The sequence below is a fragment of the Polyergus mexicanus genome, unplaced genomic scaffold, assembly GCF_030449975.1.
Source record: "Polyergus mexicanus isolate NDT 795.1 unplaced genomic scaffold, iyPolMexi1.0 SCAF_23, whole genome shotgun sequence".
Taxonomy (NCBI): domain Eukaryota; kingdom Metazoa; phylum Arthropoda; class Insecta; order Hymenoptera; family Formicidae; genus Polyergus; species Polyergus mexicanus.
In genome coordinates this window covers 3,891,102-3,916,297 of record NW_027223343.1, presented here as the reverse complement: position 1 = coordinate 3,916,297, position 25,196 = coordinate 3,891,102, and the positions used below count along the sequence as shown (strand labels likewise).

General features: G+C 41.0%; 1 protein-coding gene across 4 annotated transcripts in view; it reads right to left on the bottom strand.

The window, feature by feature from the left end:
- Positions 1-25,196, bottom strand: part of Scgdelta (sarcoglycan delta) — a 306,288-nt gene that overhangs the window by 72,848 nt on the left and 208,244 nt on the right. For all 4 annotated transcript variants that reach the window (XM_070313005.1, XM_070313008.1, XM_070313007.1 and 1 more), the window contains one exon: positions 1,732-1,790. In XM_070313005.1, coding sequence (XP_070169106.1) covers positions 1,732-1,790 — 59 coding nt within the window. The remainder of the gene's footprint in view (positions 1-1,731; positions 1,791-25,196) is intronic.

The window sequence follows — 25,196 nt, the reverse complement described above, 5'->3', positions numbered from 1 at the left end:
AAACGAAGTGTGTAATGAAATGCGTTAAATGTGCGCGAGTACGTTTAACGTGACAGAATGCATTTCGGAATTTGATGAATTTGATGAATTTCGACTCGAATGCAAGCGAGCGCATTTTCGAACCGATATGGACGGTACAAAACGCGATATCCCGGCCGGGATATCGCATTTTTAGAACAGCCGAAGGAATGGATATCACGGTTACGAGACGTGAATATACCGGCCACATCGCGAGGTAGCGATATAGAACGTATATAGAGCGGATGAGATTTCCTTAGTCCGGCAAAATCCTTTTACCACTTTGGGATAGGGCGTATGATATTTTTTTTTCTATTCGCCGTTTTTATATGGAACGCATCTCGAGGTATCCCCGTTTAAAATTCAATTTCGTTTAACGTCATCGGTGCTTTTATACAAAAGCACCGATATTATATTTGATACGATCGTAAATCGGAGTCGCTATTCCGTCGCGAGATTGTCTTCGTGTTATTTATTTATTTATTTATAAACGCGAAAGAGTTCCCTTTATTTAGTAGAAAAAAAATATAATTATAATTTGAACATGGACGAAAATTCAGAATAAAGAGCTGAGAGAATAAATGAAAAAAAGATAGACGTAACAAGTTACAAACAAAAAAAAGTAAGATAAAATAGAATAAAGAAGATCTAATGAAGGTAAAGAAATAACGATTATTTGAAAGTGCTAAGACACGTTTGGAAAAAAATCCCCGCGATTGGAAAATTCGTTTTAGCCAGCAAGCATAGCCGATTCAGAGGTTTGAATTTGCCGTAGGAAATGCCGATGCACTTTCTCGTAAAAAAATTAAATTCTTTGTAAAAGTTATCCAACGGCAATATCGCGTACTTTGAAGAATAGCGTGCAGGTAACGGGAAAATTTTGCATGGTTACGAGCCACTTGGGGAGGGCTGTTTAAGCCATCATTGTTAAACAAATGATGGATCGTTTAATCGTGTAAGTTTCGGCGGCCGTTCCGATGTTTAACAACGTCGTTCGGGAGGAACGATCGTATCCTGTAATCATTATCTCGGATTAACGATCCGCGCGTTAGATTGAAAGTCGATCCTGCGCCAGGTTGAGACGTCTCTTCATCTCGCGTCACGACGTACATACGCGGGGTTTTCTTCTCCCCCCGCAAAACGAATTGCACGACGTCGACCTGGCAGCGCCTCAAGCATCGCGAGAATTCATCCAGTAATTTTAGTATGTTGACTCCGCATGCAATTTGCGGACGATACGCGTCACGAATTGTATTCGACATATAGCATATATTCGCCGAGGAGGAAACCGTCGAGGTCTGATATTTATCTTTCGCTGTCACTTGGCGCTTGGTCCACTGGCGTGTTGCTCGAACTTACGTCGAGCGATCTCGACAACATTTTATACTTGTCATACGTTTCGCGGTTAATCGTCGAATCTGGAGAGAAATTTGGCATAATTATTTTCGATCTGTCAATTAATTGTTGACGGTTGAAAATAGCTCAGGATTAATTATCTATCTTTTTTTTTCACGTTTATCTAATATTTTGCAATTTAAAAAGCTCGCGATCTACTTTTTCCCGAAAGCAGTCTGATCATCATGTTGGTTTATCGTCACGGAGATGGTTTTTGTTATTTTTATCCAAGTGCCTGTTTCCCTCGGTAATAACCTCGCCGGCGTTACATTCGTTATTTCTTCGGCTTTGTTGGGCGCGCATTTTGTTTTCGCTCACCTCAGTCTGCTGTGCTCCGTGTGCGGCGATTCCTCCGGCGATTTGTAACTGTTTCCGGTCTGCAACAAAGAATGAGAAGCATAATGAAGACCCCGATTCACGCGGTCCATAACTAATAAAGAGTAAAAGAATCCTACGAATTTTATACGCGCATATTCACAACTGCAACAATAATCGCGCGGACTAAAAGTGCAAAACCGTGTATGCGAAAAAAAAAAAAATTGAAAAAAGAAAGTTCGTTCAAACGAACCGAGAAAAAATTCCGTGTGCTAAAAAAAAAACGTTACGATTACAAAGATAGGAAGGAAAGAAAAATATTTTATAAATAAAAATTACGGCATTTTTTTTTTTTTTCAAGAGTACATTGAATAAAGAGAAAATGCGTGTGTTTTTAAAGACGTTTCCTCGGCCATTCTCTCCGAGTTTTTGCTTAGATAACCGACGAGATTAACTCGAGAGATTAATCCGATTAACCAGGCCAATTGTTCGTCCTGCTGACGTCATAGGATCCTCGGTTCATGTCCGAGTGTCATCTCGTATTCGCGAAACAGCTGTAAACGCGCGCGACCCTTACTTGCGTCAAAATGTCGGGACATTGCCGGGGGACGAAAAATAACGAAATAACATTCTCGGAAACGAAACGTTGGTGAAAGACGTGCGTCGACCGTTAATAAATCGGCCGTGGAGAACAAGAGGCTCGGTTACGACGACGATGCCAGGGTCGAATTAGTTGGCGAGAACGTGTAACAACTCGGACAACGAATGGAATCCAAGGGATTTCGAGCGAGAATGCATCGCGCGGTGAATTAATTAGAATTTATGTCGATTATAGCGCGGCGGACAAGAAGAAAAAGACACACGGGATAGGAGGCCCCCGAGAGGCAATGGAAGTATATTTTCATCGAGCAATTCGCGCCATAAATTCCTTCATTATCCGTCGGCCTTTTCGCGGATATCCCTTTTCGAGCTATCGCTCCCGGAAAACGAACATTAAAGTACGCGGGAGCGGCTGTTTTGCAACGTTATTGGCGATGCAATTATGTTTCAGATCGTCCATAGCCATCGTCGATTGTTATCGGACGCGATGACGATTATTAAGGCGATTATTAAGGCAAAAGCTCAACTCGAGCGAGACTCGGGTGTTTCAGGAAGTCGCGATTAGAATTCTTTTCTTTTCCAAATGTTTTTCTCGCTTTACCTTTCATCGGACAAGCCGTTAGTCGCACAGCCCGACTAACGGGAAATGTTATTCTCGCGTAAATTGTGAACGCGGTTACGCCGCGACAATCGAATTACCAGTTATGGAAATTTATGCATTTGGAAACAATGGTCATTATAAATACCGTGCCCGTGTTGCGGCGCGCGATGGAACCGCCATATCGTAGATGATCATGGTACGAACAATAATGATTATTTCATTTCAATCAACCCGCGGAAATTGAACAGTTCTGGGAAATCGAAAGGACACTCCGCGCTCGCTTGTTACGCTTACGCTCAATGGACGTCGATTTTAAAATTACATCTAACTGCATGTACGCGCGTATATATCGCGGTGCTCGCGATCTATCCATTACAGTGGGTTAACGAAGTTGGAAATCAGTTTCGATCGATCAGTTAAAGTAAATGATTGTCGAGTATATGTTTGGCTGGCCGTCGATTCGATCGTCGCCGATTATATCGCAATCCGCAAGCTTTGACATCTGTTGCGCGGCGATGTCATGACGTTACAAGATATTAATCAGCGGAACAATTGCATATAGATATATTGCAATCGAACCGCAAAGCTCTTTATTATGGTATAGTTAGGAATTTATATATGTTTACTCTACAAAAAAGATGGAAGCATTAATATTTTCTACTCCTGTCAGATTAAAGTTTAAGCTACTCACTAATATTTGTGATAATTTTTAACGTTGGAGTTACTATAGTGCTTTTTAAAACGTTCGCCGACTTGTTAATAATCTCTCTCCTTGTCGGATTAAAGTCCCAGCTGTTCACTAATATTTCTGACAGTTTTTAGCGTTAGCGTTACTACAGTGCTTTTTAAAATATCCGTCGACTCGGTCACTCTTTCGATCGTCATTAGCGCAATTAATCGCGTCGCTTATCATCGATTATCACTCGTTCGCAACAATTGAATGAAAATATATTGCAATCGAACCGCTCTTTATCCGAAAAGCTCTTTATTATGGTATAGTTAGGAATTTATATATGTTTACTCTACAAAAAAGATGGAAGCATTAATATTTCCTACTCCTGTCAGATTAAAGTTTAAGCTACTCACTAATATTTGTAATAATTTTTAACGTTAGAGTTACTATAGCGCTTTTCAAAACGTTCGCCGACTCGATCGCTCTTCCGATCGCCATCGTCACGTCGCGATTAATCGCGTCGCTTATCATCGATTATCACTCGTTCGCGACTTACCTACCGCGCGAACATTTATCTCGTAATCCAGCCTCGAGTAGCGACCGTCTGCTCCTTGTAAGTCTCATCCCGTCCGCAATCTAAGATCAGCACTCGGTCACTCGTTCCCTTCAGCAGCGATACTTTGCGTCGGCGTGTCGCGCAATCCGCAACGGAGTGAATTCTCCGTCCCATCCATCCGGGGACGGTCAATTTGTCCTTATTTTCTCCCCGACTTTCACTCCACTCGAGAGGATAGTCGAGTGTGTTTTTCTTTCTTATCTCTTCTTTCTTCCCTTTTCTACCGTACGCGCGCTCTCACGAAAGCCACCCCTCGGCGAAAGACGCGACGCGACGCGACTTTCACTCGATTGTGCCTCGGCCAAGTTGTGCTTGGCCCGAACGAGTAGCTCTTGGCACGGGAATCACTATCATCCGTTCTCCCCCTCCCGTCCGGGAGGGAGGTCTGAGACGGGAATGAAGAACAAGAAGAAGATGGGAACGAGGATCTTTCCTTTCTCGTCTCTCTCTCTCTCTCTCCCGTCATCTCTCTTGTTTATTCTCTCTTTCTCTATGTCTCCACCATCTGTCCCGCCTTCTCATCTTCTCCTCTATCGGTCTCCGCGTCGGGTACCGGGAAAGCGGAAGGAGGACAAAGAATGGGAATGCGAGGAGGAAAACACCATCCACCGGGGTCTACTGCCTCCGTACCGAAATACACCGGGTCCGCGCTTATAGTTCACTCACTCGAGCGACAGAGACTGAAAGAGGGAGGACGCTGGATGACTCTGGGTTAAAGTGGCGTCGCGTGTACAACCGCACCGCCGGCGGAATATACGGCACTGCAGAGGACCGTTTCGTCGCGCGAGAAACCGTCTTCCGCTCCGTCCTTTCTCACCTACGCTCCCGTGGTCGCATCCGCTATTTTTTTTCTCCTCCGAATTCCGAGGAATATTATACGCTCTTATTCTCTCTCTCTCTCTCTCTCTCTCTCTCTCTCTCTCTCTCTCTCTCTCTCTTCTTTCCTTTGTCTCCGCCAAACGCAGCGGACTAATTCGCAAATATGTAATAAATCAAAGAGCTTTAACCCGTTTCACTTTAATACTTAAAAAAACCACACTGTTATGTATCATATTTATATAATCAAAAGGGCGTCGCGTTAATCTTACCCGGTTGTTAAATTTTCACGCAAATTTACCGAGTTGTGTCATATTTATGATAGGATAATAATTATTCCACGATATCGTGTTATTCTTTAGTTGAGAAAGAACATTGTTCATTATTCATATTACACATGGTATATAGGATGTCTCGCCGTTATCGTATAAATGCATAATAATTATAATGAGATAATATAAGCATCGTGATATCTTTTACGAATTTATTTAGATCAAACAATTTGTTTATTTATTTGACGAAATTAAAATCTCTTGATAAAAAGAATATAAAGAATAAGTACAAAAAATTGTCACAAATACAAAAAAAAAAAAAAAAAAAACATGAAAAGAAAAGATGGGTATTAGATCATATTTGGTCAAATTTTTTTTTGCTAATCGATATATACTACTTACTTTTGTATATCTATTTTAAGTATATATAAATTCCGTCGATAAATAAATAAATATGTTGCTTTTGGTGTTTAAATAAGATTATGAAAAATATTTTAAAAAGATTTCATCACCGATTACTACATTTAAATAATTGCGAAATATAAAATTCATTATCGATTATGCAAACATAACGGACACAGGAACACGAAAGGAAATTATAAATTAATTTTTGTCGTCTTTAACGAATGTCTAAAGAGAAACGTCTACGAGGGAAAACGAATATACTGATCGCAAATTGGCAGAATAACTCTTCCATGAAAGAAATATAATTTTAGGAATATGTGTAATATACGTTTGTGGAGCATTATTAAAATAAAACATGTCGAAAACTCTTCGGTTCGTTAATTAATAAATAGCTGGATAAATCCAGAGCGATATATTGTCTATCTATGCCGGAAATGTAAGACACGCGTGCAGGTTGAATTAAATATGCGTTCGGTTATACGGAATAATAGATTAGAGAATTTATACAATACATTTTATCAATTTATAAGTCTCGAACGCGAACGTTTGGCAAAAGAATACTTTATCGCAACGTATACTGCAAAAAAAGCGCACATAATTTCTCATTTATAGCTCATAATTCAATATAGCTGCAGTGACAACGCGACGAGGAATCTTAAAATACGTCTTTTAAATAAGAAGGTGAAGTTTCTATTTATTGTCTTTCTCGTGATGTTTTATTAGATACTTAATTCTAGCGGGGTCACCGGAAGTATCGTGATCAATTATCATTTAATTGAACTCGCCGTAGGAGCTAAGAATATAAGATATCCGTTACGTTTTAGTCATAATATTTTTCTTTCATCGTTCGGCGAGGTTTATGCTTTCGACGTGGACTTATTTTGACCGATAAGCGCGAAGCGTGTCGTACGTCCTGAGAAAATGCAAAATTGTGTGAGATGAATTTTTGGAGGTAGGCAAATTTTTGAAGGCGCGAACAAATCGTCGGGCCCCGTCAATAGCTGTCAATAGTAGTCGGCGGCGAATTGCGTATCCTCCATGAGGAGCGATATTGTGGTTGTAAGCGCGGAGTTAGGATCGATGTGGAATCAGCCTAATCATCCGGAAGTGTTGCCAATGTCCGCCGTTAATCCGATCGCAGATGTTTCACTCTAGCCGATTCTCTCGGTGGCGGCCGTGTTTCTCTCGCTCGTTTCGTCCGCCCGTGTTTAGCTCTCGCAGTGTTCGTTTGCGGCCGCGTTAGCGGATTCTAATCGCGGTTACTACGCTCTTACGGCCCAAATCTGCCACCGTCAAACCGAGTACTTAAATCGAGTGAAACGTACCGTCGTGTACAACGCATTTAGGTTAAAGCACCTATTTTCAATTAGGCAGCCCGGCCGCTTTCAGGCCGATATATCTCGCCCGCTTCGGCGGTTCTGACTCATGAAACTGGCACGGAAATTTCGCGTTGATTAATCGCACGCGCGACTTTTCGCGATTTATCTTGTCGTCCTCTCAAATGGTGCGTTTTAATAAAACAGAGATTTCGCGAAAGTTCGGGAAAAATAATAATATTAATCGTTTGATTAATATTCTGAAATTTAGCAAGCCAATGAATGCGGATCGGGCGAAACAGATTTTCTGTCATTTAAGCGCCTGAAATATTTTTCATGATTTTATATTATTACTTTTTGTAGCATGCAATTTTATTGTATTTCCTCGCAATACTGTGAAATATTTCTTTTCCATTTGTATATACTGCGGGATATCTTTTATTTCAGGCAAATCGTTTTCATTACCTTTTTTTTTTCCTTTTCATAAAAACAATCTTTTCATCATTCCATTGCTGTATATTTTTAATCTACTGATTTATTTACCATGCGAATTTCCGTTGCGCCGACATACACATAAAAACCGAGATCATCCATAGTCTCAGATATCTTCAACGCGAAAAGGGCTAAGAGAATGATGATAGGCAAGGGAAAAATGTGCGAGAGTAACAGAGAGTACCGTACACAAAAGTGGTAAGGGAAGAATGAAGAGGAAGAGAGAGAGCCCGGCGCAAACATACAGGCGGAAAATATTTTTCAAGCGAAGTAGGCGCGCGCCGCACATATGAGAGCCACTCTCTAATTAGCTTGGTATACGGGGTAGCTTTTTGTTTAATTAACACGCTCGTAGTAAACTACCTCTATGCCGTACGCGAAGTCGCTCTTTTTAGCCCCGACGTAGCGCTCTCTTTATATCCCATTTTTTTCCCCCATACTCATTTCTCTCTCTCTCTCTCTCTCTCTCTCTCTCTCTCTCTGTCTCACCGGCCACTCTCTCCTTTCGCTCGTGATACACCCGATAGGTATTAGTTTACTTAAAACACGCGCTCAAGGGTGTCGGGTTTAAAAGGACGACATTGTCCGGTAGGTGTGTCACTCCAGCGATTCTCCAGCTCTCTCTCTCTTCTCTTTTTTTTATTTATTTTTTTTTTTTTTTTTACCACCGACCGTTGAAAATACTGGATACTTTGATATTTTGACAGCCGATGAATTCTCTTGTTGCGTTGCATATTTTTTCGAATTCACCGAATCGTCATGTTCTCGATCTCTGCCGCTCGAGAAAACCCTCGGACTCGCCATCTCAACCATCGAATTTCGAAAGAGAAGTAATCTCGTTAATAGAAAGCTCCGCAAGCTTTTATTGGCAACGCGCCCATCGCTGATTGATCGCTACAACTTGGCGATGTCCTTAGACTCTCGCCCTTTCATTCGATTAGAATATCGGCCTTTATTCTCGAGCGACTCTATTATCTTACAACTGGATTACATCTTTTCTGAGAATCGCGCGACGCGCTTCGCGCTTTTCGGTAAAAATAAGTCCACGTCGAAAGCACAAATCTCGCCGAACGATGAAAGAAAAATATTACGAGCGAAACGTAATGGGTATCTTATATTCTTAGCTCCTACTCTTCGTCCATGTGGCGAGTCCAATTATATTGGGCAGTTGGTCAGAATTCTTCCCGTGGCTCCACTAGAGTTAAGTATCTAATAAAACCCAGCATCACGAAACAGGCAATAAATAGAATCTTTATGTTCTTATTTAAAAGACGTATTTTAAGATTCCTCACTGCAGCTATATTGAATTACGAGTTATTAAATGAGAAATTATGTGAGCTTCTTTTTGCAGTATACGTTGCGATAAAATATTTTTTCGCCGATCACTCGGGTTCGATACTATAAATTGATAAAATGTATTGTATAAACTCTCTAATTTATTATTCCGTATAACCGAACGCATATATAATTCAATCCGCACGCGTGTCTTATATTTCCGGCAAAGATAGACAATATATTGCTCTGGATTTATCCAGCTATTTATTAATTAACGAATCGAAGGGTTTTCCATATGTTTTATTTTGATAACGCGAACGTATATTTCACATATTCCCAAAATTATATTTCATTTATGGCAGAGTTATTTGGCGATCAGTGTCGCAACTCGGTCCGGAGAGCGAGATCGAGCTAAAACCATGTGTCGAACAGACCCCGTACGGCATCACAGCATTGAGATATGTCGCGACGGTCTTCTCCGTGCACGCTTTCGCAGTAGAATCTGGAAACGAGAGACACGGGAGATACTTTCTCTCTCTCTCTCCCCCAGCTTAGTCTGGTCTGTACGTTAGCCGGTGAACGTTAGCTGCAGGTGGTGCAGCGTATTTATAGCCGCGTCGTGACTCCTTCCTCTTTGCCAACAACACGTCGGTCCTCCCGGTATTCGTGCGACTCCTCACTGTTTCTCTCTTTCCCTCCGCATCTTCCTCTCTCGGATGTTGCTCGCGAAAGTCTACTTAGCGGGGTTAAACCGGCTGGCGCGAACGGCGACTTCCGTTGGGAGACTCGAGAGTACGCGTTAAAGAATGAGTGTTTAGCCGACAAAATTCGAGGGAGCCTCGAAGAGAGGGATTATCTCGGAGTCTTGTCCGACGTAGAATCCCCGCTGTTACGGGAGAGAAGCGGATATGAACGGAATAAACGATCGAACGACGATGTACGCGTACGTGCGCCGCGAGACTCGACGGCTCATCGAAATCTGTCGATTGCCGTTACGTGCCCGCTTGTACCGTCCCGATGACGGCATGAATTTTTATGCACACCGGAAAAATCGTTTCCCGAGTACTTCTACATCGGAATACCGATTTCGCTAGAGTCGAATACAGATTTTTCAAACGCTCACGCAATGGGAAAAGTGTATTTTTATAGCTATACTTCCACAAAAAGTCCCCTTACTCTTTGGATCTGATTATTCCAATTTCTCTTTCGAGAGATAATATATTATGTACAGAATAATAATTATAAGCATCTTAATTAATTCCGAATAATATTTTTAATTGGAAAAGAAATTATTCAACGGCAATTGTGATAGAAAACTAATACGATAAATGATGGTTTGCGCATAGGGATATAAATAACAGCTGAATTTTCTTTTTTAATAAATTTTCAATGAAATCTTTTAATAAAATTTTTATGAAAAATAATTCTCGATAAAATAATATAATTTTTTTCTACATAAAAAAACGTCATTAGAATCGTTGAAAAGTTTAACATCTTACAAGATATTTCATCATTTATTTCGACACGATCCATCGTTGATTTTGCAGCTGGTAGATCGCGTGTTAGATTCGCGACACTTCCTCGCAAAGCTCGTTATTAATCGTCATACGTACCCACGCTCGCGCTCATTCTTTCATCACACTGCCGAGATTCATTGCGAGATCTCGATCTCGCACGCTCGCGAAAATAATCGCGACGATCGGGGGGCAGAACGTGCCGTGCAACGAGCGACCCCTAACGACTCGTTCGTTCACTAGTCCGGTCAACACTTTTACATCCGGGCTAAGCCCGCCACCATCGGATAACACTTGGCAAGCAAGGACGCGACCGCGGCAGTCACTTTCAGCCGGCGCATAAGCCGCCGCTCCTAAACGGTTAAAGTTTTGTCCAAACTCGGCGAAACTCGTTTGCTCCGCGGCTGCAGCCGCTATCTGCATAGCTGCGATCTCCTCTCAATCTCCGAATCCACCTCCGACCCGTCGCGCGACTGCTTTCTTCTCCCTTTGGGAAGCTCCCCTATCTTACCCCGGGGAAAGAAAAGAGAGACGGTTCAGCGTGGTCTCTTCAGATTATTTCGACAGCAAAAGAGTCGCGGCGATTTAAAGATGCGCCGCGGATCCTCTTTACGTTATTGAACACACGAAGGAAACAAGTAATGTTTCGTCTATAGAAGATCTGTTTACATACGCGAAAATATAGAGAATCCCAAGCGAATAAATAGTGAATGAAAAATAATAAAAAGTTTAAATAAAGTTGTTTAAATAAGTAATAAAATTAAATAAATTAAATAATAATAATCGAAAAATTGAACGTCGAAGAAGATATCGTTGTAAAAAAAGCGTGCATCTCTTTAAAAAAGAAAAAAAAAAAAATCCGGAATCTGCGCGCTCAGCGAAACTTCCGTGAGCGAAGCAGAGAAGGTTCTTAACAGCATAAAAGGATACCTGGTTGTTAAACTGGAAGTGACAACGATTTTTCTCAGATACGTTTTCTACGGCGAAACGTGACCCCCCCCCTTTTAGCCGACACGCGAGTCGAGCTATTAAGGGAGGATGATCGATGATTTGCGCCATTCATTACGACCGGTGTTCTGGGAATGTAACCCAGGTGCGGTTATTTGCACGAATAATGCTTCTGATTCTTTTTTTTTTTTTTTTCACGATATACGGCGAACGGGGCAATTCTAAAAATAGACGCGCGATTCGCGCGCCTGTCATTTAATTTCCGAGCAAATTTGAGATTTTTATGTTTCGGCAAAAATTTTTCGGGGAAATATCAAGGAAGCTTGTTACGCTATTTTCGGATTATTTCGCGTATGTATGCTTGCATAGTGCGGATTACGGCGATAAATCAGCAAAATAAATCGCTGCGTCAACTTTCCACGAGCTGTTTAATCACGGGGAAAGTCATGAAAGTACACGACAAACGCGTTATCGTTATTAATAATTTCTTTCGAGTATACCTATGTATATATTGCAGTTTTTTTTTTTTGTATAAACTCTGTCATTTTATAAAGAAAAATCTAGTCTCTTTATAAAGTGCCGAATTTTTATAGAGTAGCGTTTTATGTAAAAAGAGAGTCGCAGCTTTTTACGAAAGAGCTAAATTTGCAGAAAAAGCCTGCAACGCATATATACACGATCGTTCTTGTCCTCTTTTGGTATGGGGTCGTTAAAGGGCAATGATCGACGATTCGCAAGGCCCCCCTCGAGATTATTTTGCACTAAATTCACAATCAATGCACGAGAATGCATTTATGCGATGTATCGGGGAAATCTATAATTCAAACAGAACAATCTTTAATTTAGAAAATTTGTGCTATTTAGCGAGTAACCGAAAAAGTAACGAATACAAAATTATATTGCTTAAAAAATAGAAAAGAGAAATTTTACATCCCAGAAATGCAACTTTTTAATCCCTTTTTATTTCAGCTATCATTTCGTTCTATTTCTTCTATCAGTGCTGGATTAATAAAGTTATTCATATCGTTACAGACGATATTAACGTGCCTTTTTCTTTTGCGAAAAGCGTTTGAACAAAATCACTAAAATTATTTGCGCCGTTAAACTCGGTGGAAAATGCTTTCTCTCCTTTGTAGACGCGGTGATTGCACGAGAATCTGCGGAACGCCTTGTTTACTCCTCGTAACGTAAACCCAACTTCTACCAACGCAAACTTAATTCCACATATCGAGCGATACCTATCGACCCGGTCTCTGTTATTACAGGGTAATGACGGACATAATACCGGCGATGTTGGCGCGCAGGCTATCCTCACACCGAACTCGCTAGGGATATAGGGTAGCGCGCGAAACACATCCCGGCGCAGCCTAGGATCAACAAGGAGTAAGAGAGGGACATTAGTGGAGGTATACGAGCCACATAATCAAGCCACGTCACAATGGTATGTCACTTATATGTACGTGATTACTGCCGCCGTATTGGCGCCTCAATGGCGGATACCGACGCGTCGTGCGCCAGGATATAGGAGGTACCTTACACAAAGACTCACAGCTGATTATTGCTACGCTCAAAGTGGCAAAGAGCAGCCTAGTCCCCGCGGCTAACCGGGTCCTCGAATTGGTTTCGACATTATTGCAAATCTCAGAGCGTATTTCCAAGACGCGTACGATTGCCGTTGCTCAACGATTGAATTAAGATTTAAGTCTTGGTGAAATTTAATTTGCAAGTCCTCATTATTTATGTATCCTCGAAATTGAAATTTTGTCAATTTTCAACGTTAAACCTTCTCTTCTCGTGTGAAAATTCTCTAAATTGTAGAAGTTTTCCCGACGCCTTCTTGCACTACAAGAAATGATATCAGATAAGAATTCTCTCTCTTGAATAGAAATAGAAATCTCTCTCTTAAATATAGCAGGGACACTAGGGCAGAGCATTCATGGCTGGTCGCGTGACAAAATTCGAAAGGAGACAATCTGTTCCGGTAAAATACAATAGAATTGCATAAGTAGTCTTGAGAGCGACGCGTCTTACCTTTTCAGAACGGTTAGACTTCCCCGTCTTCTTGATATGTGAGGGAATTAAAGTGTGTAGGCGAAGGGAGGAAAAAAGGGGACGGGAAAAGAGCGCGCGCCCGCGATACGAGGAACACGCGAGAAGAAAAGAAAGGAGAGAAAGAGAGAGAGAGAGAGAGAGAGAGAGAGAGAGAGAAAAGGACGGCGTGAGAAAGTAGGGTCGACTGTAAAAGCAACAGGTGCCGACGTCTAGCTAGCACGAGCAAGCAGCTCTCTCGCAAACCCCACATCTCTCTCCTCTTTTCGTTTCCATCGTTTATCTCTCTCTTTCTCTCTTTTCTGTACGTCTGCCTATCCCTTTCCGTTTCTCTCTCTTCACCCTCTCGCGACTACCCTCGAGCAGATCCCGGCGAGATAGCAAAAATGTTTAATGGGGTGAACTCGCCGGAAAATACCAGGCGACCCGCGTCTCCTCGTACCACCGCCCTGAAAATGTCGTTTCCCTCGATCAGTTTCGCATTAACGTCCCGAGCCTGCTTATCGAGGACCTTTTCGCGTTTAGTGAGAATCTTCCTTTAAAAGGGCGGTATCTTGAACGCGCCGCGAATTCATCGCCGGTAATTCTTGCATCGCGAGCGCCATGAAAATGCGCGCGACTTGATATTTTTCCTTCCAAGAGATATAAATGAGGGGAGGAAAGTACACAGCGCGAGAATGTATCCTCTCTCTTGTATCGCATTTAAAATTATCTTTGCGTTTTCCCCGCGCATTATTTTCCATTTAATTATATTTAAAATATTAATACTTTCCGCTTCCTCGTAGAGAAAGCTTTGTTTTCGTGATGAAACTTTTCTTTTTTCTCCAGTTTTTTATACCAATGCGTTTAGAATGTTCCAAAACGTCGAAGAATAATATTTTTTAAAAAACGTTTGTATATATGTAAGTATGTATGTTTGTACGGAATGCATTTTACAACTCTAACTTCCGCGATTTTTCAGATATCGGGGTTAAATTTTTTTTAAAATGAATAGAGTATCGTTAAAGGATAGTTGGCAGTAAATTTGATGTGAATCGGTGAAAGAGTTCATTTTTTTAATAAAATTTTGAATTTTTTGAGAAACGTTTGTACATGCTCTAACTTTTGCAAATTTTTAGATATCGGATTAAATTTTTTTACACAGATCTTATTAAAGGATATTATTATTAAAGATATTATTAAAGGATGGTTGGTATTTTGAATTTGATAAGAATCGGTGAAAGGGTTCGTGTTTTATAAAGTTTTGAATTTTTTAGAGAAATGTCTGTACACGCTGTAACTTTCGCAAATTTTCAAATATCTTTTTCTATGAGGAAGTCAAAACTGGAAAACTCACTTGCTTTAAGGAGTTTAAATTTTGTGAGCAAGATAAAACGATGAGAAAGCAAGTTTCTATTTTTCATCTTGTTTTGATAATATTTGATAGCTGCCTCTCTCTCTCTCTCTCTCTCTCTCTCTATCTCTGACAGTTTCTTTTTTAATATAACGTGCGTTAAATTGAACAACATTGAGGAGACGAATTTGTAAAATATTTCTTTAAACACGTGCAATTTCTACGTAAATTCCTATAATGCCTGAGATAGATCTAGGTACGTGATAGTTGGAGAGCGCGAAATTTGCGTAACAACGAGACGTCTTTCTTTTTCGCGATAGATCCCACAATAAATGCCGAGGGAACAAATGCAGCAATAAATGTTAAAGAGATCTCACTCGTCCCGAGAATGCGGCTTTAAAGCGAAGAAAGCTTCCGCGGGTCTCTGGCCGTGAAAGAATTCCAGGAGGGATCGAGATTACTTGGGAGGGTACAGAACTTTTGATGGAAATAAATGAAACGTATTAATAAGGCCGTGGGTATTTCGTGCGAGTCTCCCGCGTAATAAAATTTATACGATGTTTGGGGAAAAAAAAAAAATCGCGGTTCTCCAATCTCTTTGCTTTGTGCCGTGTTTATATTTGATTCTTATTAATGTCGAGATTGTTAAATGAAAGCACGGACAAAGAGAAGAATCAACTGCTGGCAACGATGGAATAATAATCAGAGCTTCTCCCTCACCACCGATTATTATTGTTTATATTTTTCTAAACTCTAATATCCACTGTTTTATTATCATCTTGATAAGAATTTCAATGGGACCAATTAATTAATGAGAAAATTGATAATCACGGGATCAATTATATCGCAAAATTATTATACGTAACCGAGTGTATAGAATAAGTACTAAGCTTAATGAAATGACGTAAATCCGCGTCGTTAAATTAATTTACCACCAATCGTGCAATTTTGAATTTATATCCAAACCCTATCCAGTACGCGATGGCGCTCGAAAATGCGCTCGTGATTTATTGGAGATTTACTTTCGGTCGAACGATCGACCGTTTCGGCTTTACCAACACAATTTGCCTAAAGTATATAGTTTATGGCTGAACGCCCAAATCATCTCTAAATGCTCTCCTTTCCCTAAATAAAATACACAAATGCGCCTCAACAATTTTATCGATTTGCTTTATAAACGTGTTTATAAAGCAAACGTATGTGCGTTTGTTTGTTCTAAAATATATTATACGGTTGATTATTCGTTCTAAAATTAAGTGCGAAGAATGTCGTGTGATTTTTTTTTTTTTTTATACAAGGTTCGGATATTTTCTGCCTCGGCCTTTACATCGCGCGCATGTGCCGTGTACATCAGGAACGATAGAGCGTTCGGCCACGTGGAAAAATCTACCGACACGTAGCGAAGAAGTTGAGGCCGAGGTGATTCGAATTTGGGGAGCGGCAGGACTTTATATCGTTGCGCCCTGCGAGCAGCACGGAACGGTTGTCTGGCTTCCGCCATCGCATATTAAACATTACCGAGAAAGGGTCGTTTTACGATCCCTCGAACATATCGTATTAATGTCGCTCGCCGTGCGGTCGCGCACGCTTGCGGCTTTACATCGCTCGCTTCCAATTTAATCGCGTCTGCCGCGAGAGCTTGCCATTGTAGAGCGTGTACATTCACCCCCCCACCCGGGTCTCCGACCGGAGGTTTCAATGATTACGAATGCACGCGATAACGATCTTAATGACGAACGTCTGCCCTGCCGAGATACCGCATTCTCTTTCTTAGAATTGCGTCATCTACGACAAGACATAATATGGATCCCTGTAATTATTTCATTATTTCATCTATTTTAAAATTTCTGTAAAAAATTCATTCAAAATTATCAAGCAGACGTGTTAATGCAATAATATAATTTAAGATATCGCGATTAAAATATCTTCTCTCTCTCTCTCTCTCTCTCTCTCACATACACACACACAGAAACTTTCCACTTCCTTTCGTGGGATTTTTTTCAGAGTGTAAGTAATTACGATAAATTACGATAAATTTCTCGTTGCTCTCTTTCCCGAAAGATCCGGTCGTTACAAAAAAAGAAAGAGAAAAAAAAACAACCGCTGTTGCTTCTTGTATTTTACCCTGTACCGCGGGAACGAATGAAGGCATTGCCGTAAAGAAGCGCCGATGAGGGCGAGCTCTCACTTCCTATGCTAATGCTGAGGGCGAAGTCTCCGCGTCGTGCTCATAAAGACGGGCGGCGAAATAAGACCATTGCAACGTTGAAGAGAAGCAGCAGGCGAAAGGGGGCGCGAGGGGGTTGTTATGCTCCCGGCATCTGCCACCGCTGCCATCCGATATGCAATATTTTCTCTGCCGAACTCTGCGTGTTCGCTCGCGGAATCGATGCAATGTCGGGGAAAAAAATTTCTCGCTTTATAAGCCAACTCTCTCGATATAAATCAAGCTAATTTTCCATCTCGTATAACTAATAATTTTTTCATCCGTGTCTCGCTTTTCTCGTCTGTCAAGAATATTACCCGTTGCCAAAATATTATTAAGCTTCGTTGCTCCGAGTTTGAATAAAACTTTTTTTCTTCTACCACATGCTATTTCCGTTATGAAAAATTAATCTAAACAGTCAAAATTTATATTACTTTTAGATTTAAAAAAAAAAAAAAAAAAAATTGAGCGCGATGTTGCATCTCGCTCTTATAATATATTGACGGATCAAGGGAATCCCAAATGCACTCACTCGACGAATATCCGCTATACCGGCACAACTATCGCACCGTACAAATGAGATAACGTATATCGACGCGACAATGCGGTAATTGTACATGACAATGCAGTAAAATTCACGTTCGCATAAACGCGCCGTATTTGAATCTATCGAACGCGTATGATAAATGAACGCCATCGTCTCTGCAGTCAACAGCCACATCTATGATAATGCGCTTTAATTTATGCGACGCCGCATATGATACGGCCAATTAATTAAAGGTTTATTTTTGCCGCGTTAAAATACAGTGGTAAAATCGCGCGCGATGTCGACGATGGCGAAATGCGTTTCCTTTACGATTTCATTCCGTCACTCCCGATCGAGCGAATTTAGATAAGACAGAGAAGAGAGGCAGTCGTGCCGAATCCCACGGCGATGTTACGTGTCTGATTTAATGTTTTGGGACTCGATGTCGCGAGGCTGCTTCGGTAAACGTTTTATCCATGGCGATGTGACGCTGATAGGATTTCAGACTGACTTTCTCTCCCGGTTCCCATCGACAGAATTCGTAGATCCGGAAATGTAGAGACGGAGTTCAACAGAGACGAGACGTGGATCCGAAACGGACGATCCTTCTGCGCAAAACGTGCGAGAAAACAAGACGATTGATATTTCCCGCTTAATTCGAGGCCGAAAAGAACAATGCGGGTGTTTCTGTGAAAATTAAAAGTGACGATATAGAGAAAAGATATCGGAACCGATATATCTCTATATCTCAATAATCGAGTACTACTTTATTAGAATTAATATAAATATGATTTACTTTATTATTTAATTTATTCATCAAAAGTCAATAGTTTGTGTATTTGTTGCTCGTTCGATGATACATCGGAATTATATCGAATTCTTAACGAATTCGAAAATCTATTCCTGTGATTTTCTTTAGCGATTTATATAATATAAATAACTGTATTTTTCTTTTGATAATTTTATACTATGGGATATAGATTATAGATTTCTAAATATTTGATTTTGATTTTTATCTTTATTGTTTCTCTCATAATGCGATTGAAGAATTAAATTAAAAGATATAATCTGTAGTTTTGTATATCGATACAATTAATATTTTATAATAAAATATTAATTCGAAGAGACCGGCGGCTGTGTGTGATTTGGTCTGTATTTATTTTTCATATATACATTGTAAAAAAAATTATTTGTCATCAAAATTTTAGTTTCAAAAAAGAATAAAATAAATATTTATTTTTTTTTTGCAAATAAATAAATAAGAAAAGAAAAATACAATATACTTTAAAGTTTAATAAATTTTATCATTTATTGCAATATTGTTTCATATTTTTATTATGTTTCTGTAATTTTCAATGAACACTTGGGTTTCGAAGACTTATTTCTCATAGCCAGATCACACCTTGCGCTTCTAAACAACAGGTGTTTGCTTAAAAGAAGTTTGAGAATATTAACGAAGCTATAATGCAATCTAATGAGAAGCAAAATAATATGTCAGTTTCCATTCTTCCTCTTTACATGATACGCAACGAACAAGCCTATTATAATCTGATAATCTGAGCTAGATACATTACACGGTGATGTATTGCTCTCAACTAATGTCCGAGATAAAAACGAAACCGTGTAAACGCGTGACGCGTGTAAAGGAAACATCAATTATCCATCGTATGTGTGAATTAATCCGCTGAAAATAGCGCTGTTCTCATTTTAGATCTACTCGATTGTTTTGATTAAAAGCGAGAGGTAGAGAGAGAGAGAGAGAGAGAGAGAGAGAGATGCTTCGTGCGGTTATAGTTTGCAGGTTGTCTGTTGCTGCAGGATCAATTCTGGCCGCGATAATCAAATCTAATCCCTTGAAACAGCCGCGGGCTCTAACTGGTAACCAATGTTAGGTTGGCTTACTGTATTGTAAGCAAGAGAGATAGATAGATAGATAGATAGATAGAGAGAGAGAGAGGGGGAAAGCAAGGGGATTGATATACGTAGGAGGGCGCATAGATTTCAAAATAGCGAATTTTGTACGCAGCCCCCGATCTCTAATCCTGAGGGAGATATTCTGTTTAAAGTCTGGACTCGAAGAACTATAGGAAGCCTAAACATATCCGGATTAAGTTACCAACGACGTACTTTCTCTCTCTTTTGAAACATCTCCGAGAATCATCCATCAAACGTGCCTGTCACGTCCTCTTTTACAGACGCTTTTTCTTTTTAAACGAAATATTCCGTGCCTATTAAAGGGAATCCAATCTATCCGGCAAAGTGATGTCAAGTAATAATTCCATATTCAAGATGACAGTTATCTTTTGGCCGTCCTCATTTGCCTCTTTTGTCAATTAGATTATAAATATCCGAGGAAAAGGGGATAATCACTCCGACTTAATTAAATAATCACGATTTTCTTCATCGATTCTCGATCGAAATATCAATTTTCAATCTCTTATTGCTCGCATTAAATCGGCAATCGAGGCGAGGAGCTGTAGTAAATCGCCGCAATTCGTCCTTTTATCTCATCGTGAAAACGCAAGACGAAGCCGGCCGCCTAATCAATGCGAATTTAAAAATCCCCGTCACGTTGCTCGATATCTTCGGTCATTCCTTCTGAGGGACGGGACCCTCCATCCGTGTTAAGTGGAGAAACGGAGAAGGAGAGAGAGGTCCGAAACGTTAGATGTAAAAGGAAGAGTTAGGAGAAACGTGCCGTACCGCGTGAAGAACATCACTTGCGCAATCTTGTATGCAAATCGACGAGGAGAGACGAAGCGTCGGAGAGATGGAGACAGCGCTAGGATGAGGAAGGGAAGGCGGGGGAGGGAGGGAGGGAGGGGTGAAATGCGCGCGAGGAAGGTACTTTAAGAAAAATTTGTTCCCTCAAGATTTCTATATGCAAATGCGACACCGCTGGCGCTCTCTCCACGACTCGCGTCGTTCCGGAATTGCATTCCGCGTCTACATTCATATTCTCTCTCTCTCTCTCTCTCTCTCTCTCTGTTTCTCTTTCTCTTGCCGACATGCGTGCGGTGTGTCGCCCCGTTTTATTAATGATCCGTAAGTGTCGGCGAGAGAAGCGCGAAGCATCAGCGAAATGACAAGGGAGAAGGAACGGGGACGGGGGTAGGAGGTGGGGGTGGATTCGCGGCGCTCTAATTACCATTAACCCATTAGGAGGCATAATTTGCCTAATCGGGTACGCCGATGTGTACTACATTACGTTATTTGAGATGGGTTTAATTCGACGCGGGGAATGTTTTGTATAATATTAGTTTATCCGATCGCTCGCCCTCGGCAGGATGTTGCGCGTTGCATGTTAACGTGGCGTTATGCGGGATTACGTACTTCGGGTACCCGAATGCATTTTCTTCGTATCGTTTAATAAGATCGCGCGTATGGAAATTTCTGTTGGAATTAATCACCCGCGCGCGCGAGCTGCGAGCTTAAATGGAGTTCTCGGCGAGGTACAAGCCCTTCGTCTTCATTCGTTGTTATAATAATATAACATATATTGCGAAGCGATGCACTTTGCCCTTCGAAGCTTCGCGCAGAGCCCATTTTATTGCTACCAAACCAGCAATATTCATGAAAATATGGTCGGCATTATACGTATGCGGGGAAAGATGCAAAGTCCTGCTTAAAATATATTGCTTATGATGGCGATACGAAAAGTGGATAAATCGGAAAGGAATTGTCCCGTTTGCAAACTTCATCGTTGATGACTCTCGTGTGGCTGTCGTGTCTCGCGGCGTAAATTCTCGGTGATAGCGTTCGATCGTCGCAAGAACATGGCAGGGAGAGAAGGGGCAGCGCATTTTCCCGTCATCGTCGTCGTTGCGTCGCGTGGAAATATTAAGAAAAATAGTGTTTAACCCAGGGAATACCTGATCGGTATCGACACGAGGCTGATCTCGGTAAAATTGCGAGCATTCGCGCATGCCCGCGAAAGAGAGAAAAAAAGACGAGGAAAAAGGAAGGAAGGAAGGAAGAAGGGGAGCGAAACGTACGGCGAATAATGCGATTTCGCTACCGGTATGGGAGGGAGGGAGGGATGGGCGCGCGGAACCACGTGAAAAAGTTCGTCCCGTCTCGTCCTTCATTCTCCGCTCGTCTCGCTCTCGCGCGCCATTTCCTCCTCTCTCCTTAACCCCTCCCCCCTCCACCCCCCACCACCAACCCTCCCTTTTTACCCTTTCACGTCCTCGTTTTGCCGGGGAACGGATCAAAGTGGGACGCGCGATTACCCTCTTCTTCCCGTTTGTCAGTTTTCCCGAAGCTTAATCTCGTCGATTCGTCTAATCGCGTGACGTACGTACATCAAATTCGTCGACACGAAATTGTGAATTAATTGCCACGATTATCTTCGACGAATGCTCGGCTAATTGTTGGATAATTTTATATCGCGCTTCCCTAATGCATATCGACGTCTGTCTGCACTTTGACCTCGCACGTGGACGCCTTTTGCTCTATTCGCGTCGAGATTAAAGAGAAATCGTGGAAAGAAAGATGCAGGTTGAAAGCATTTATTTCGAGAACCTGCACTTAAGGGGAGTAAAACCGGTATTAGAAGCGATTCTACTTCAATCCAGAATCTCTCGCGGATCAAATACGATTCGCGATGAGAGAACAATCCGTGGAAAGAAGCATAGAGGAGAGTATTCTCTTCCCCTCTTTTCCTTTCTCTTTTCGAAAGGATTTTCTTGTGCAGAATCAACAGGAGACATTTGTACGCCTATCGAATAATCTGACAGTAAAGTATTTATGCAATGACAGAGAGTCTCAACATTATATGTATTGTATAAACATTATACGTATATCACAATCGCCTGAAATTTAATCTTTTCTCGCTTCCTCATAGAAGCTTTTTCCTTTCGTGACAAAATTTTTTTCTCAATTTTCTATGCCAATGTGTTTAATGTGTGATTAACATGTTCCAAAGTGTCGAAAAATCATATTTAGAAAAAATGTGTATGTACGTATGGAATATGCATTGTTCAACCTCTAGCTTCCGCAATTTTTGAGATATCCGGCTAAATTTTTAAAAATGGATAGAGTATCATCGAAGGATGGTTGGGTATTGAATTTGGTGAGGATCGGCGAAAGGGTACGCTTTCTATAAAATTTTGAATTTTTTGAGAAATATCTATATACGCTGTAACTTTTGTGAGATATCTTCGTCTATGAGAAAGCTAAAATTGAATAATCCGTTTGTTTTAAGGAGCTTAAGCTTTTTGAGCGGAATAAAACGATGAGAAAGGAATGCGCAAGTTTCTAATTTACACAATTTTCATCTTGTTTTTTTAGATTTGCATCTGAAAATATCACATTCTTCGTAAGCGCGTGCGAAGACACGCTTCGAAGCCTTGGCGTGAAATGTAGTTAACGCCTCCGGATTCAGGAGACAACGACGTAATCGCAAACGACATTATGCGTCCCCGAGGGATGCGGCCGCAATCTGTCCAAGCCAGACTCGAAGCAACTCGGTCGGATGGCGCAAGTTTCTTCGAGGTAATACGGCATGCCAGACGGACAGCTTGCGAAGCAACGCGATGGCGGTGGCTGCGGCTGCGGTAGCGCGAGTAAGCTTAATTAGGGATAAAAATTAAGTTTGCACGACCGGCGTCGAGATTCGTCGCTCTCGCGACGAAACGAAATCTCATAGAATTATTAGATTTCCTCTAGTTTGTAAAGGGACGGATGGGGCCAAGGAAGCGGCCGGGCATGGCCGGGATAGTCCTGGGAGGGTTGCCTGGCTAAACAGTCGACGGACTGTGATCCGAGAGAAAAGGGCGACCGAAGGAAGGTGAAAGGGAGAGGCAGGTGGAGGGGAAGAACGGGCAGGGTGGCGCGAAACTATTTCTCTCGCTTCCTCGGCGCGCCGGTTGTGATTTGAATATATCCAGTTAGCGGCGCGTGCCTCGAATACCGGATCCGTGACGGAAACGCTTGAAGGAGCCACTCGTTACTTGGTTCGTGCGATATTAGCCACCGTTAACGTCGTTGTCGTCCTCGTTCCCGTTCCCCCGGTCGCAGTCGTCACGATTAGCCTCTACGCCCGCTCGGAATTTTATTGGATGAGCATTGATGAACTCCTGGCGATTTATTCCCGTCGATAACGCCGGATAGAAGCGCTTCGGATTAATCGGGTCCACGTGAATCGCTTATAATTTTGTTACATCACCCTTGCCGGGGGTGCGTTTAGTTTGTTTTTATTATCGATCAGCGATATTGTGTAAAGGGGATTGTAAATCTCGTCGAATCTCGCAACTTTGGTGTCTGCAGCTTCTCCGAACTTGTCAAGTTTCAGGATATTGAAGGGAATTAAGCCGTTGAAAGAAGTAAGCTGTTAAAAGTGCCGCCGCTTCGCAATAATTAATCATCGGGATCGCGTTCGGTCTATTAGCCGGCGTTAAAACAAAGCTCGTTTAAACTTGGCCGTGTCATAAATTTTTCTGTCGTTCCAACTGCGTAACGAAAAAGAAATTTAACCGAAAATTTTAATGAAAATTTTATCCCACTTTTGTGAAAGGGCACGCTTTCTTTTAAAGGATAATGAAATTCCCTTGCGCGAACTCCATTTACTACGCGCGTATACAATTTTTGAATTCGGTTTAGCCTGATGGACATAAAACTGCGTGAAATAAACTCGCTTGAAAAAAAAAAAAAAAGAAAAAATGTAATTCGAATTTTCGCGAAAAAAGACTGTCCTAAAATAAAAGCCTTCAATGGTAAATGAAAATTGTAGCACGGCGATTAAAATTGGATATCCGTCGTATATTACCTCCCTCCCTCCCCCCCCCCCACCCCTCCCTCGATCTTTCGCGCCGTATTATTTTTAAATAAACATGGCCGCAACCAACGGGGGGGCTTATTAAAAAATTAAAGGGGCGAACGCACAGTTGTCGTTGCCTAACAGAAATCTTTCAAAGATAATACGAGCAAGTACTATATATTGGAAATTATTTAAGTTTAAGTTACTTATTGATTCTTATGGATAATCGCATATTGCGCTTATTGATAAATTTCACAAGGAAAAAACATTGCCAAGAAAATAAAAATTTTCACATATATTAAGAAAAACTCTAATAGATATTGTATTTATGTAAAACTTGATTTAGATCTACTTACTCGTTTAAAAATTATTTAAAAATTATAGAAAAATATTATCTGTCTCTCTCTCTCTCTTTTTCCGCAAAATACTTGCTTTTTCTTTTGTTTTTTACAGTTGATTTCAGAGGGTATTTACGATTAAAAGTTTTTGTTATAAATTAGGAAAAATATTAATTCCAACTATCTTCTTTTACGAAGATGTCAAGAACCATATTATTTTGTGATATTTTAACCTTTTTTATAATCCGGATTTATTTATTTGATTTTTCAAACCGTATAAATGTAAGAAATATGTTTCTTTTTTGATTTTAAGTTTTTTGCTACTATTGGGCAGCCAAAACATCCTTAAGATAAGATAACACGAATTTAAGAGAGGCGAGTGTCGCTTTCGATGATTATAAATAATGTGAAAAATACGCGTTTTCGCGTATATTGACGCGTATTTATTTATCCGCGTGTTTATTTAAGTCTTGACGACTTCTCGCGTAACTCTCGGCCTTAATGGACGAGTTTTACGCGGCGGCAAGTAGAGCAGACACGGAATTAACCGGCGTCTGCGGTATCCATGCTACGTCAATGTTATCTCGCGCTTTATTCTGCTCTGCTATAGCATAATAACTATTCGTGCCTTTACATATTTTAATAATCTCGCCCGTGAACCACATCCGCATCCGGATGATCGAGGCGCGCCGACACGTGCGAACGAAGTAACGAAAGCGGAAGAAAGA